General features: G+C 37.9%; 2 protein-coding genes across 3 annotated transcripts in view; one reads left to right on the top strand and one right to left on the bottom strand.

Moving 5' to 3' along the window:
• The window catches only part of LOC136678445 (centrosomal protein of 89 kDa-like), a 133,910-nt gene that overhangs the window by 69,713 nt on the left and 47,416 nt on the right, over positions 1-16,781 (top strand). The window lies entirely within an intron of this gene.
• LOC136679716 (E3 ubiquitin-protein ligase RNF182-like) overlaps positions 9,600-16,781 on the bottom strand; it is a 28,231-nt gene continuing 21,049 nt past the window's right edge. For both annotated transcript variants that reach the window (XM_066658383.1, XM_066658381.1), the window contains one exon: positions 9,600-10,524. In XM_066658383.1, the coding sequence (XP_066514480.1) occupies positions 9,620-10,510 (891 nt within the window). In that variant the 5' untranslated portion in view covers positions 10,511-10,524 and the 3' untranslated portion in view covers positions 9,600-9,619. The remainder of the gene's footprint in view (positions 10,525-16,781) is intronic.

Here is a 16,781-nt window from a genome sequence, read left to right as displayed (position 1 = left end):
CTTCAGAACGAGAGTAGAGAGGGATAGACTGCGCTCGGTGACAGCCATTCACACTGCGTAATTACACACTGCATTCTGACATTGTGTTGTTCTACAGGGTTATTTTTGAGTCTCTCTCTATCGTTCTCTCTCTTCTGGTTCGCTCTCCTGAGCTCTCAGAGGCAGAAGTGATGTGACTGATTGCATGCGATGGATTGTATGACCTTTGAAGAGAATAAAAGTGCTTCATGCATGGCTTGTGAATGAGGTATGCGGGTGTGTGTGAGTGAGAGAGAGAGAGCGAGTGAACAGATATTTTCTTAGCTGATCATTACTGATACTGTTCAGAAACTAGTGATAAAAGATCTGCTTTCTCTTCATCTTATTTATGTATTAACTCATTTCAACAAAGTGGACGAGATGTATTCAGTGTAAAAATATACATAATAAAAGGTGCAGGGTTTTTATGGACATAATAATTTCAGTTGCTGTAAAAATTTAATTCATTTCTGACTTATTAAAACATGCCTAACAGTCTTAATATGAGCATGATTCAGACCAGTGAAAAAGACTGCAGTAGTCCGCAGTAAATTAAAAAGTAATTTATAATGTCAGTTCTATTGTCAGTTCTTCATTATGTTGCCTCTTTTGGCCTTGGCCTACATTACGCCTTCAATTCAGCTCCTAAAGTCATTAGCAATTGGAGAACTAGCATGACACTTATCAGTGTAGGTATATAGACACCGAGATTTCTACAGACAGAATTCAGCCAATACCCATATAAATGCCTTCGATATTAAAATAGTTTTATAAGGTATAATTAAATTTAAAATGTAAGTATTGTGTAATAAGATTTAACTGGCCATAAACAACATAGCAAATCCCAGATATTTGTTTAATTAATACTGATTAATTTTCGAATCTTAAGGGGGTATGACAGTCATTGGCCTTGCACAAAAGGGTCTGATATTTTTCCCCTCCATGTTCAGTAAAATGTCAGTAGGTTTTGTTTCACTCATTGGAGGGTTTTACAAATTAGTTGGAATCCTGACTTTACACCGTCATTAAAGGAATGAGTGACATGCCAAATAGTTCAATTCATCCCAGTGGTATTAGGTAGAGCTTCATCACTCCTTATTTACCTTAGGCTCATGTGCACGTGCTCCACGGTGTCTCATTCTATAGAATACTTTACACACTGTCTACAGTACCAGGTCTGTTTCTTAAAGGGTTGCATTGGAAGGTAGGTGATTCTAATAATTAAAAGGTGACTAAAAACCAATTTATACATGCCTTTTAATTCATACTATTTTAGAAAATAATGCAAAATAGCACATTTTCACTAAAAGGATTGCCCCCCACTGTAGATTAGCTCACAGCAGAGTAATCCTTTAAGAACTTTCCCCTGGTGGATGTACATACGAGCACATTCCAGTCTGTTATTATATTCCACTACTTTGAAGATGACTGAGCTGCGGTTTTGTAACGCGCCCCTCGTCCCCCAAAGTCCATTAGCAGATGAATCTAACCGGATGTGAGCTAAATGACTCACCCAAGTGCTGTGTGACACTGCCACAGTCAGTAATGTCTAAACCTTTGAGGAAATTTCTCATGGTTCCCTGTTAGAGTTCCATCTAAAGTGCTAAAATCTGCTAACCGCTGCTGAGAGCTTTACGTCTTTTGAAAAGCCCTCAGTGCATATTTGTTAAGATACACACTCACTTTGTGTTAATCATGCTCTTAAGCGGAGTGACTTCCTCACACAAACACACACACACACACTACTGCAGCCCTTAAAGCAAACACGCACTGCCAATGCTAATTAAGATTTCAGGCTTGGCTTGGCAGTGCCAGGAGAGAGGTTTGATTGAGGCCGCAGGGTGTTTGTATGTGTTTGTGTGAGGATTAGAGATATCTTCCCTCACCAGAATCTTTTTTAGCAATGAAAGGAGAGAGAGAGAGAGATAGGTACTCTATATAGCATGTGGAGAAAGTGCCCACCAGGAGAAAGAATATTGCGTCTAAATTATTCAGCCATCATTAAAATTCATGCTGCACATTTGCCTAAAACGGCAGAAAAAAAGACGTTGAATATTTGATTGCGTGTATAAATACATCCTTAAATGGGATTTTGTGAAGATAAAGGTCGCTTTTAGATGAAGTCACACATTAGTCTCATGGATTTGAGGAAACATTTTGAGCAAGAAGTTGAAGTATGAGGAGGAACTGAGGCTCCCACAAATCCAAAACACATGTTCATAGGTGAATTGGCTGGATGAGATTGTCCAGAGGTACTGAGCCACAAAGCAAAGCTCTCAATTTACCGGTCAGTCTACGTCCCCACTCTCACCTATGGTCATGAGCTCTGGGTAATGACCGAAAGAACAAGATCGCGGATACAAGCAGCCAAAATTAGCTTTCTCTGACGGGTTGCTGGGCGTACTCTCCGTGATCGGGTGAGGAGCTTGGTGACTAGGGAGGAGCTCGGATTAGAGTCGCTGCTCCTTCGTGTTGAGAGAAGTCAGTTGAGGTGGTTTGGGCATCTGATCAGGAGGTATACCAGGCACATCCAACTGGAAAGAGGCCCCGGGGTAGACCCAGGACACGCTGGCGGGATTATATCTCCCGGCTGGCCTGGGAACACCTTGGGATCCCCCAGGAGGAATTGGTGGATGTTGCGAGAGGCAGAGATGTCTGGGCTTCTTTGCTCACCCTGTTGACACTGCGACCCTGAAATGGAAAAGTGAAAAAGAAGATGAGATGAGATGAGATGATGAGATTGTCCAGAGGTGTGAATGTGTGAGTGACTGGGTGATGCCATGTGATGGACTAGTGCCCTGTTCAGGATGTGTTCCTGCTTTGTGTCCAATGTGTCCCTGTAGGCTCCTCACGACCCTGATCAGGATGAAAGTGTTTACAGCATATGAATGATTAACTTCTCTCTCTTAATTTTCTGTCTGAGTGGTGAAAAAGTGTAAGTTGCTACATTTGTTATGAAGTTTTTAGGTTTTACTTTATGGTTTACTTTAATTTTTCTAAGAAATTTGGAATATTTTTCTGGGTTTTTTGTTAACAGCTCAGCCTTATGTTCTCATGGATGTTAGCGTTTGGGTTCTGGGTGGGTCAGTCAATTGCTCTAAGGACGCTAGAGACTCCTTTGATGTATATCTTCGATGAGTCTTTCTTAGATTCAGTAGTGAACACTGTCTTTTTTTTTTTTTTTAGAAACTAGCCTCAGTAACAATTTTTGACAGAACTTATAGTATTGTGTTACTTTCAGGCACATAGCATGCAGTTGTCTTCTCACAGTTGAAGGATTGACAGAGAAATCTATGGATTTTTCAGACCTGAAGAAAAATCAGCCCTTGGTGTTGTCCAATATGATAAAGATGAAAGTTTAAATTCTGTTTAGCTGAAAGGTTTAGGCTATGTTCATATTATAAGCCTCGTTAATCAGTTCAGAATTTTTGCTCAGATCAGAGTTGGCTATTCTGATGGTTCACATTCATGAATGTTCGCACAGCTTCAGGGTCTGTGTGGGTTTCCTTCTGATGCTCCGGTTTCCTCCCATGGTCCAAAAGCACATGTTGGTAAGTGGATTGGCTCAAAACTGTCCACAGGCGTGAGTGAATATGTGAGAGTGTGTCAACTTGCAAAGGACTGGTGCCCTCTTGAGCAACACAAGCATATCTTGTGTATTGCATTATACATGAGAGGTCAGCAAACAGCTCATCAACTGTACGTGATTACAACAAGGAGGCATAAAACCCCAGCTGGGCTGCCTTTACTGCTGCACCAAGAGATTGGCTAAATGTCTCTCTCCACACTATGTAATGTACAAATCATAAAATAACTGTAATTCTACACTCAAGTAGTGCATTGTGTCAAATTATAAAACTGTTTATATTCACATATAAGCTTCACATCTTAACATCAAACTAGTGCCCTCTCTACGTGTAATAATTTTAGTTTAATTATCTGAAGTGCATGTGCATGTAGGAATGTATAGAGTTTGGTGCTATTAGGGCTACAGCTCTCATCAATTGCTGTTTTACCACATTGCTGGCGCTGGCTGAGGCAACAGCCCTACTTTGTATGTGCATAAGCAAAAAAATAAAAAGATGCATGAAATCTGTTGTGACCATTCAAATTCATGTCATATGTGCACAAATCGGATGCTTACCTGATCTAGGACCACATATGAAAGATCTGACATGTTCACGCAGTCTTGAAAAAATCAGATATGTGCCACATTAAGGCAAAAACTCGATTTGTCTAACTTTTGTCTAGTAATGTGAATATAGCCATAGTTACATTGTAACGTCTTACATTGTAGTTAGGAATTTCAATAAGAATGAGAGAAGTTTGCATTGTATATAAGTTGTTGTGCAGTTGTTTGGTCAATGTTTCATTAATTTTTTAATAATTTAATGGCTATAAAAGTTGTATATGACTTTTGTATAGTTCTCTAAACAGTTATGATGCTACTGGAACATGTTTGTGAGTTCTTTAGGTGTTATGCTTTGACATTTTCTCGGCATGATAAGCTCGTCAACCTAGCAACAGTTGCTATGAGGCACTAATTTTGTGATCCAGGTGGCAGAGCAGCTTGTGTTGATCTCAACTGCATGTGGAAGATTTAATTCGGTGCTGATTGTAGCATCCAATTATGTGATTTTTAAATGAACATCAAAATTAAACATTGCTATAGCTTCTGGAATCCTGTCTGAGTGTGAATCCAGGGCAATAGGAATCAGTTTGATTTAACCTCAGTGTGTGTGGCAGTGGTGAATTATCTGGGAGCCCTCTGGCTCTTTGTCGCACACACTGCAGTTTCTGTGATGAATGGCTTTCATTCCAGCTCAGAGCAGAGGCTCCTACAGGCAATCAGGTGTCAGAGTAGTGTTTGGAAAAGCTACATTGTTACTGAAGCTTTCACCATCATTGTTGCCCTTTAAAGAGGTGACTTTTGGATAAACGTGCAAGAATTGGGGTTTAATTTTTTGGGGGGTGAAAAACGTACTTAAAAAATGTCATTTTTTATAGTGTAGTTAATTAATTAAATTAATTAATTAATCAAAACGTAGCACATTACAAAATAGTAACCCTCATTATTCTGAAGAACTATTGTTGGTATTTGATGTGAGATGAAGTCACCAAGAAATAAGATGGGATGTAGTAAGTTTGTATTTTACTGCTCAAACATTATGTAGTTTAATTTCTGACACTAAGCAAAAATAGCACTGAACTACTTACTGAACTTACTGAACTAAATCCACATTCAGCAGAGCTACTGAATTTTTTGTTTGGGATTAATTACCAAAATATTGTTATAGTTGCAAATATTGAATACTTAATTAATATCAACTAGGGAAAATTTCATTTTAGGGGAAGTACAACTTGTTGACATGATATTACCATTTTTTAACCAGGTATTAGTGATCTGCAAACAAACATACAGTATGTATTTGTTTAGGTTTGCATTGTTGCTATGAGGCTAATGTAAGTTAAAATCACTGAATGTTGGATGTCAAGCTGAAATTAAATGATTTTTTTTTTTCATTAAAACACTACGTGGCGCATGATGACATACACACATGGGCTTGGAAAATATTAAATATTAACAAGCAATATCACATATGTTCCTAGCCTGGCTCAATTTATAAAAATATGTTGAAACATGTTCTGTAAAAGTTACGTTATATTTGAATGATCTGGAAACTTCACTCATTTTGCAGAGCCCAGTGATGTATTAGCAGATTTATTCAGCAATGTAAACACAGCGATGCCACTGTTGAGTCCAGAAGGCAGATTTACATTACTTTTATGGTGAAAAATGGCTTAAATCTCATAAATAACTCTTACTCTAACACACACACACACACACACACACACACACACAGGCAGACACAAACAGCTGCTGTAAGAAGTTTGGCATTTATTTTTTTTTCTTCTGGTGCCTGGCTTAATTAGTCTCTTATAAAGTTGTTGAAGCTGGAATATGGAGGTGTTTTGTTGTCAGACGTGAACTGCATGCTTTTAGTTTAAGAAAATTAATTGTGCACTTTTGAAATGCCAGCTTTTCACCATCAAATGAGATCTCTATAAATAAAATCACTCACCTATATTTTGTCCCACTCAGTGTATCATGAACACACATTCAATACACTGCTTTGATATTCCTGTATTGTGTTGACTTTTATAGTAATCAGTTAGTAGACTGTGTGCAGACTGTGTTCAAATTAACCTCTGACCTAGTATTTTTTATTAATGTGTTTATTTGAAGTTTTAAATATAGGTAAGGATAAATAGTGGGCCAAACGTGAAGGTCTTTGAGATTGTATAGAAAAACAAAATTCTATTCCCATGACCTTCAATATAATCATTCTCCATTTTTTGCTGCAGTATTTGTTTTGTACTCCTGTGTAATGACAACATAAAGTGGAGGTTTAATTAATTATTGATTCTCTCGCCTGCAGTATAAGTCACTCTCCTGTCATCTATTGTAATTAGAAGTTTTTAAGTTTCTGTTCACTCCCATTAGATTCAGAATACATGTTTGAATGTTGAAATCTCCTTGTCAGCCAGCTGTCATGCCATCAGAATTCAGAAGGTTTTCAAGAGCCACCGAGGCAGTAAATATTAGACTTGGGTGTCCTGGTCGCATTTAAATGTCCATCTAATATAGAGCGAAATCAAATGAAATGTTTACAATCTAAGGTTTGCAAATATGACTATTGCTAAAAGAGGCTGCAGATGCACTTATGTTTTAAATAAACATCTAGAAGTTCATATTTGTCATGTAATTGTCAAAAGCACAGACATAACATATATCATTTAATGATGGTCGCAGAGACAGTGACTAGACTGAGGCACAGATGACAAACCTCCTGCTGAAAGAGTACACACACACACACATACACTCACACACACACACACAAAGTGGTGTGTTTCAGCTGAATGCTTTCTGCAAACCAAACCTACCTTTACAGTAGTGCCTTTAAAAAGTGTTATTAGGAGTCTTTCTTTAATAACGGTAGTAGAGACGGTGACTAGACATGCTCCAGCTGAAAGAACACACACACACACACACACACACACACACATATATATATATAGGTGGGTGGGTGGGTAATATTGACTTATTTTTTATGTTTTGGGTCAATTAAGGTGGTAATATCTCCAAATTCGGGGATTACTGAAAGTGCTACAAAACAATCAATTTGAGTTACAAATGACGTTCTGTGTTAATTCATACAGTGAATAAATACATATAGACAAGTTACCCTTCAGCCACAAACAAACACTTTTTTTCCTCAAACATACCATTCCACCTTAAAACACATAGCGCTTCTGAAAGTAAACAAACCAGAAAGAACTGCAGGAAATGCTCAGATGCTCAGAAACGTATGTTCAGAATCTCAATGTCTTTTTAATGTTTGGAGGTCTGTATCCGTTGACTAAAAAGCAAACAAAAAAAAAAAAACCTTAGATGCCTTTGTTGATGAGCAGAGCGAGAGAGAAATCCTAGCATACCAAACCAAAATAGTTTGGGGCTTAGTAAACACATTAGACCGGTTTCAAGCGCATCAAATTGACTGAAGAGCTAGTAAGTTGTGAGCTTTATAAGTTGTTCATTAAGAACACTGACTGCTCATAAAGCAAGACTTAATGAACTGTTTTACTTAAATATCATCAAATATTGAGCTGCCAGGATCTACAGTAAGTTTTGTCAAGGAAAAGCATGCTTTGATTGTGAAATTTGATTGCACATTCAGAAAACATTAAAATGAACTTTTTTTTATATCTACTTTCATTCAGAGGGAAAGTTTAATTGAGGGGATTTTTTAAGCCTCCATCAGACTGTATTGTCTGGAGTGAGGGAACACAGTGTAATACCACTGAGTTGAGATAGAGTAGCGTTTATCTAGAACTTACCAACCACTATCATTAATAGACCTTACTAAAGAGTAGGTGGCTGGAATGCAGTCTAATCCTCACAGCAATATTCCATTATCTAGTTTAAATAACTTCTACAACTGTCAATGGTGATACTGCAGCAAAGGAGAGACATACTCATACCATTGAATATCATTAATACTCTTAATTTCAGGAGAAACTTTTTGTGAGTGGGTTTCTGCACTCTTTAATGTACATCTTTTAGCCCTACCCCACTTTACTCATGATAAACTTCAGTGTTGTATCTGCTCTCATCTGCCCTGACAGAATCCTTTTGCGTCTCCTTCACTGTCAGCATTTTTATGTGTCCTGTATTCCATCCGTGCCTTTGCTCCTCTATTGTGAATTCCTCCAGCGTGGTCATCATGTCAGTTATGATAGATAGAACAGAGTTTATTTTATGTTCTTTCATTCCATTTTGCTGTCAGTGGAGAAGAAAGGGAAGTTGAGGAAGAGGAGATGAAACAGAGCAAAAGCACACTGCTTCGTATTATTGACTTCCTCTTAAATGTCAGCACATCATTTTGTCCTGAGGGCCCTGGTTGGCTAATTCAGCTTAGCTGTGACCTCATTTACAGAGAGGCATGTAATATAATGAAACTTTGAAGGACTCTGCAGTGATTCCTCTTGTTGAAAATGGTCAGATTTTACATTAAAATCAATTCCTGGGCAGGTACACGTGGATAAAACACAGCATAAAACAAATCTATGTGCTACTGCTAGACTGAGAATAGTCCACCAACAAAAGACCGTTGTCTGACCCAGATGCTGTCCTATCAGGGTCTGGATCTATAACTGATAAACTTAAATTAACTGCTTAATTTAAACAGAATGTTTATTTTAACTAGTGTAACTTTTCTAGCCATTATGGTACAGGTTTAGAGGTCCAGGAAACTCACAGACCAATCATATGCATTGTATATATCACATGTGACACTACTCAGCCAATCAGATCTGTGCATTTGTGATGAGCACTGTGACTAGCACTGCTGTCCTGGGGCCAAAAAAAATAAGAGTCTGCATAAAAGTTTTTTTGGGATGCTATTGGGACGAGAGTGTTGTGCAGTAAAACTAGAAATGATATAAATAAGCAGACCAATCACAGATTGAAGTATGAAGTTCTCATAATACTGAACATGGAGTCAGCTGTTTACAGATACAATCCCATACCAGTCAGCTTATATAAATATAAATATAAATATATATATATATATATATATATATATATATATATATATAATTTTTCAATTCCATATGAAAACTGACAAAATTTTTTGAAATATGTTGAATTATAACTATAATTCTAATTACTATTATGTAACTGGCCAGTGTTTAAAAACTAGCAACACTGCTGTACATGCTCCACCAGTACATGCTCAACATACACTAATATGCCGCAACAACATTAGTGTCACAAAATATTACCTGGAGGTCCTATGGTGGTTTTGACAGTTGAATAACAAGGGGAAAGTGGGCTAAAAATGTGTGTATATGAAAGTAGTAACAAGGAGGTCCTTTAATGTTATGGCTGATCAGTGTCTTTGTGCATACCATTGAATCAAATGTGTCTTTTAATAAAGCCCATACAATATATATACAGTATATATCAGGTTTATTATCCTGCATGGCTCATTAGCTGTGTATAGCTACATACACTGAGACACATACACATACAATCTAGTCAGCTTCTTTCGTAGCAGTCACACATGCCTTGGCACAGGCACTGGCAGAAGCCATATACTAGACAGACTGTGAGACTGGAGGGCACAAGGCTGACACACACAATGCCCAGTGCCACTTTCTGGATCACCAGCAAGTAGATGCCCAAGGGCAAAGAGCCAAAGTAGAAGAACCCTAGAAGCCACACAAGGATCCGGGGAACATGACTACAGAACTTTGACAAAGTGTCCTGGTACATGACTCCATTGTTTGATGCCACAGATCCGGAGTCCAGGCTCTGGTCTCCATAGTAATCAGAGCTTCCATTCCTGCTGGGCGAACGCTGGGCGTCCTGTTGTACATCCATTATGGTGATGACCACGCAGTTGGATGAGTCATGAGATGGACTGTCAGTGGAGGACAGGCTTTTAGGTGTTAGCACTACCTCTTTGCTGTGGTCAGAACTCCAGGATTTGTCCCTGACCACCAGGCATGACATGATGTTTGAGTCGTCCGGGAGTCCGGACACTTCATACTCCCTGACATGTGTCTCGTGGCGGCAGAAGGGACAACAAATACAGCTGGAGCATTCTCCCATGTCAAGGATTTTGTTAAGGCAGCGAGCGCATACGCGGTGCAAACAGTCCAGGATCTTGGGCTTGCGGTTGTGGATGTTGAAGCGCTGATAGCAGATCTTGCACTCCAACTCATCACAAGCATTAGCAGCAGCATTGCCATTAGCACTGATGTTGGCATTAGAAGTAGTACTGAGGGTGGCATTGGTGTTGGTGTTAGAACTCCCACCAACACTAGGGTTGATGATAGCATCACTGGCAGTGGGGCTGGCATTAGCACTGGGATTAGTGTCAGCATTAGCAGGCCTCTCCTCTGGTTCAGCCTGTGCACAGCTCATTGTGGCCTCATAATCTGCAAAACAGAAATAATTTGTTAGGGTAGTGGTTTGTAAAGATGTATGTTATATAAACATTTTTTATATAATAAGTTCGTCTCTTCTTTTTCCTCTCTCTCTTTCTCTGCACATTTCATCTTCTACCTCACTCAATCTTTCTATTAATCTCTTGTAAAGTTGTTAAAGGTGGAATATAGAGGTGTTTTATTGTTTGAGCCATGAGATGTGCTACAGTAGCATTAATTTTCTCTTTTCATTTTATCCCTATAGCCAATTTGTCATACATTTCACACTACACATTTATTTATCTCCCTTTTGATTATGAATAATACCTGGAGGAAACTCATGAAGACACAGTAAGAACACACAAAACCTCTCACAGGCAGTGACCTGAGCCAGAGTTTTGAAGTCTGAACAGTAATACTGTCCTGCCCATTTATGATTAACACAATAAAAAATGATGAATATTTTGACGCTATTTATAAATCCATAATTCCATTGTGTTGCTTTTAAATTTATTTTTTTTACTTAACATAAAAAATTCCATTATAAAATGCTTCAGTACTATGAAGGGAAAATGTGATTAATCACAATTAATCACAGCAAATTGTGCAATTAATCCATTAATTGTTTTTTTAATTGGTCAAAGCTAATGAAAAATCCAAGAGGGTCAGAATTTAGTTCACAATCTAAATTCACAAAAACAGCAGTACCCGAGTCTTTTGCATAGCCTTGTTAGTGGTACACAAATATTTATGATCATTGCCAATGTTAATGTTTGAGGATGCAGGGAATCAAAGGCTTAATTATCCTGTTTTTGGTAATCACTGTTTGCAAAATGAATTGTGAAGAGTAACTGAACAGAGGGGTGGGCTTTAAGTTTTGTTGTGTTTTATAGTGTCTCTCTTATTTGCTTTTTGGCGTCTGAGAGCACCGATTATACTGAAGGTAGAAACGTAATTGTGAGCAAAGTAAATCGCAACAGCCCTCTGGGAAAATGGCAACCCTGTTCCAGCCTCCCCTTCCAAAATCCTTCTCCATTATTAATAACCATAGCACGGCCGCATAATTGCATTTTTAAAAGCAATTTGTTTTGCTGTGCTGAGTAGAGTAGTGCGGTGCACAAACACTGTTGATTGAATTATAATGGGAGAGACAGATTTGCCGGTTGGCTGACTCTAGGTAGCCTTGTAAAAATCGACATGATTGGATTAAGCCAAGTTGACCACTGTTGGTCAGTTGAATCAGTTTGGGTGGTTAGGTCTTGTGTTAATGGGGTATTTCAGCCAAATGTTCCCATTACTGCATTTTTCCAATAATAATTTTGGCTTCTGTAGTGGTTTTAAACAGATATTATCTGGTTTAAAAAAATCTTTACCCTTTCTGATGATCCTATATTGAAGGTAGGTAGGACAAGATAATTGAGGCTGTTTGATTTCTTCCCTGTAATTGTAATAGGAAACCACATATCGTGTCTGTATTTGTTAGCCTTTACATCGGGAAATTCTACAGGGGAATTCTAATGATTTTGTAAAGTGATTCTGAATAATGATTGCTGGGTTTTGTATTCACAGAACACTGTGGATACAAATGCAACAAAGAATGAGGATGCTGATAATGGATGCTATTTAACCCTACAGAATGCTCAATAGAGGATTTAAAAAAAAAAAAAACTGAACACCTGCTGCTTCAGCACCTCCCTGTTGACTTTAGTTATAAGTTAGTTTTGGTCATTGAATTTTTAGTCCTTTTATAATTTCAAGGAAACACATTGTAATGATGATACACTGAAGTTAAATTGAGTGGATATGCTGCATACACACGTTTGTTAGCAACAGTGAGTTCATTTTTGTGATTTCAGTGTGCTACGTCTTATGATTATTTAATGCACATTATCATTATTTAAAATACACACAAGGCTTCATTCTTTTTGGATGCACAGTTTTTTTCCAGGTGAGTGTGTGAGCTGATTTAAATCAGAGCAGCAATACAGTGTGTCTGATGTATTCATGTGTTATCTTGTAAAAATCATTTAAAAAATCAGTTAAAATCAATAAATAAATAAAAAAGAAAAAGTCTGAAAATCACTTTTTTTTAAATGCCTAGTACCCTTTATTTTTTGTAAACATTTCCATATAAATGCACCAGAAATAATCAAGAATTAGAGGAAAATAGATTTTAGGATTTTAAGTTAAGAACACGTATGTTCCTTCTTGTCCATCCATTTTCTCTTAGAGGCCATTAGATATCTTTTTTTCTGGAAGAAGAAGCCAAGACTTGTGGAGGATTGTGGATTAGATTTTTTTCTGTCTCAGAAGCTATTTGGCCTCCTGTTGTTTGTCTGTGTGTGTAATAAGGGGTGGTTAGGCAGCTCCCATTTTCTTTTCCAGTGAGAAAAGGAAGAAGGAATAAGACATGGAAACCATTGCAAAAAACTGAGTAGAACCTTTGGTTGGCTTAACCTTTCTGATGGTTTATCTGAATGTGTGTCAGGCAAATTTATCTTCAGCTGCACCTGCTGAAGCTGCACAGCACTTAGAGGAGAGATGAATGGTGCAATAATAGTGGGTGTCATTAATGCAGTAATAATGAATAATGTGAGTGGCGCTGATGGCGCTGCATTAACCTCTGAACTATGTTAATCACTGCTGCGTTACACTCAACAACGTTCTGTGCATGACACGCACTCTGACAAAGATTTTCAATCACCCCATATGCACGCACACACACACACACACACACACACACACACACACACACACATACACACACACACACACACACAGATAAAGAAACATACATGTGTCCCAGCTCAGCAACAGCATGCAGAAGTTGATTTTTCCTTCTCCTAAAGTGCAAGTGCTTCAAGGGTTGTAGGAGGCTGGAGGTATAAAGGCTAAAATATTTTCTCACACATTGTCACCCTCTGAATCTTTCTGAAGTGCCACTGAAGCAACATCAATGCAGAGCTGGACATGCTTGGAGGGGAACATTAAGATCTAGTCCACACGTACCTGGGCATTTTTCCACTCATTTATAAAAATCATCCCATCCATGAGCACTGTTTTTAATACACATAAAACATAACAACATGAGGAGCATGCCAAACCAGCAGGTGCTCGATATAACGCTAACCATAAAGTTATATTGTCTAATCAGAAACTAAAATGTGGACAAGGCCTAACTGCGTATTCTGCTGCACGAGCTGACATATGTCTACATTGGCTAGCTTCATGCAAAGTGTTGAGGCAGCGAAAGGGTCATCACACTCATCCTGAGAGATCAAGGCCAGTTTTGCTCTGTTGAACGGTGAATTACAGATCTCCAATTGATAAGGTCAGTGCTTAGACAATTGTGTATGACATACTCTTATCTACACAAAAGGACTAACAGTATGTAGCATGACTAAAAAGAGTAGCAGCAGCTAATATAATAAACTATAATAGAAATTAATTTATAGTCCAAATAAAATCCAGGTTTCAGAATGACAATTGTTTTCATCTTTGGAATGAATTCTTGTCAGTTGTAATAGATAACAGTTTGTCACACCATGCCAGAATCTCATAATCAAGCTTTATTAAAGTGTGTGGAAATCTGCTATTTGCACAGTGCTAATTGCTGGGATTCCATTACATATAAGGTTTGTAGAATCAGATGGAAGAAACTTTGACAAAAACGTCCTCAAAAATGTATTGGTTGACGTGCAAATGTCTGCTTTTTGACTGCTGAATGATAGAGAGGAATTTTCTCTCACAGTACACCACACTACGACATGTTTTTGTTGGTGCAAAACACTGCATCTTCTCATGCAATAATTAAAGGCTGCTGGTGTGTAAATGACAGTGCTTTGTACCTGACACTGTTATTATTAGGTTATGACAGGTTTCTCAAATCTGCTGCCACTGAAGCACAAGTCGCTACATGCCAGCCATTGCCTATGAGAGAACATTCCACTCTTACTAGACTAATAATGGCTCTGTGATACAGTAGTGTCTAATGAAGAAGTTCAGTTTTGCAAAATGAAAGAAACATACTATCGATAATTATACTTAATATTAGAAGTAGTGTTTTTGTGCTGATGTAAAGCTAATGCGCATTCTTTTGGCCATTCTGTATTAAACAGATATTTGAAGCACATTCCTTTCTACAGTGGCAATTTCATTTACTATTCTCTGTTGGCACCTTAATGCACCTTTTTATGTTATGTAATGAAGTTGAAAATTTTTATGATTTTTATTTACATTTTTTGTCAGAAACAACAAAACCCATGAAGGGTACAGAATTAGAATACAGATTTGTTACTGTTGTTGATATTACTATGATATACACTTACTGTACTCTGATTTATTTCACTCTGCACAGCATGAACATGCATAAGCCATGACTCCTGTTTTGTCAGGTTTAAATCAGTAAAAATAGTGCTAATTGTGCCAGTGGATTTGCATCCTGCTGGGGAGGTGGTCACTAGGGGGCTTGCGGAAAGTAGTTACAGTCATTCTGTGTTCATAACCAACTTTGAATGTGGGAATTTTGCAGTCTACTTTTTTATTGCTAATGCCATTGTTTTTCATTTCTCACAAATGACTAAACCCTGCTTTAAATTTAGATAATATTGGCAGTAAGTAACATCAAGGTCCTCCAGAAAGCTGTGAGTCCCTCCCACTGTAATTAAAATGTGATTAGTTGAATGTACTGTCACTTTCTAATAATGTTGTTGTCTAATCTGACTCATTAGGTTTTCAGTCAAGCTTCATGTGCACAGAATTTTGGCTGCAGTAAATCCAGTGGCCCTTCTGGTTCACTAAATCTGTTTAAAATCTTTTGATTTTTTTTTTTTTTTCAAAAATTACAAAAAGAGTAGTATTATAATATTTGCAGCTATAAATCAAACAAGCATGACAAAACGCATGTATTTCTTTTTAAAACCCAGATATCATTAGGCCTTCTCCAAAAGCCTTTAAACTTTCTTTCAGTATGATTAATCTCACACCATGTCAGGCATCAAGATTCTAGGCCAAAGTTGGTGGTTTTGTGTAATAATATGAATATTTAGCAAAATATTTTTAATGCGGATTTGTATCCCCTTTCCCAGGTGCATTTTGTAGGTTGTAGAGGGACTAAATCATGAAGGCTTCAGGTTTCTGAGCAAAATGTGTGAGAAATGTGGTTATCTTGATGGTTTGTGTAGTGCCACAAAATAAGAAATATCCTTGCAGAAAGTCAGTGACAGTTCAGATATTATACAAGTGCCTTGGTCAAAGGCAGCACCACATGACAAGACAATCAAATTGTCCTCGAGTCTTCTTGTCCCCTCAGGGCTGACGGAGGGTTCAGTAATATGTGACGGGTGAAGTTGAGAGAACCAGCGTGCAAGAGAGGGGCAATAACTAAAGGAGAAAGAAGAAAATTAAATTGTCACTGATACAATGAGGAGGAAGAAGAGTTTTGAAATGCTGCAGGCTTTTCAGCAAAGAGAGGACTGAATTTCTAGTTTCTAGCAAATAAGATCCATTTCCAGCCTGACATGTTTGGTAAGGAATGAAGCTTTCACTGCAGTATATTAGAAAACATCTTCTCATTCAGAATCCTTCTGAGAGACTGTTGAGTATGATTTAGAATAAAGATGGGATTTCTGCAGTCAGAGATTTGGAGTGTGAGGGAAACAAAAAAGTCAACATGGGAAGAAAGAGGGGATGAAGGAACTGAGCGGTTCCTCATTACTAAGTAGGGAGGAGAGGTACTAAGCTCTCTAAGCCATGAGCTGTGATCTTTACGGCGTTAGGGACTTCTCAAGTGGATTTTGGCTGTCTGCTGGTGTTCTCTGCTAGGGAAAGTGAAGTCAAAACAGAGTCTGTAAAGAATATCTATTGTGCTTTGTATGTATAAATCATAAGCCTTGATTTTAGGGTTTAATACTTTCTCCCGTAGGATTGAAAGCACAAGTGATAATAAGACACAAGATGAATTTTGAACTGTGTTTGTGGATGAACTAATGATGACATAATTATTATTATTATTTTCAATGTGGATATTAATTCTGCCTCTATTTATTGGTGGTGATTTTAGCTTCTGGGTACATATTAATGGTAATGTTATTACCAAATATAATGTCTATCTGTCTGGCACATTTATCGTATTCTGAAGAGATGTAATGTGTATTAAAGGTGCCCTTAAGCAAGGCTCTTAGCCCCTAACTGCTCCCCAGATACTGGGAAAAGGCTAACTGTTGCCCTGTGTTTTCACTGCCCCTAGTGCAGTAGTGTGTGTGTGTTTC

This window comes from Hoplias malabaricus, chromosome Y (genome assembly GCF_029633855.1).
Source record: "Hoplias malabaricus isolate fHopMal1 chromosome Y, fHopMal1.hap1, whole genome shotgun sequence".
Lineage (NCBI taxonomy): Eukaryota > Metazoa > Chordata > Actinopteri > Characiformes > Erythrinidae > Hoplias > Hoplias malabaricus.
Note: the sequence above shows the minus strand (reverse complement) of the source record. Positions and strands in the feature narration are given on the sequence as shown.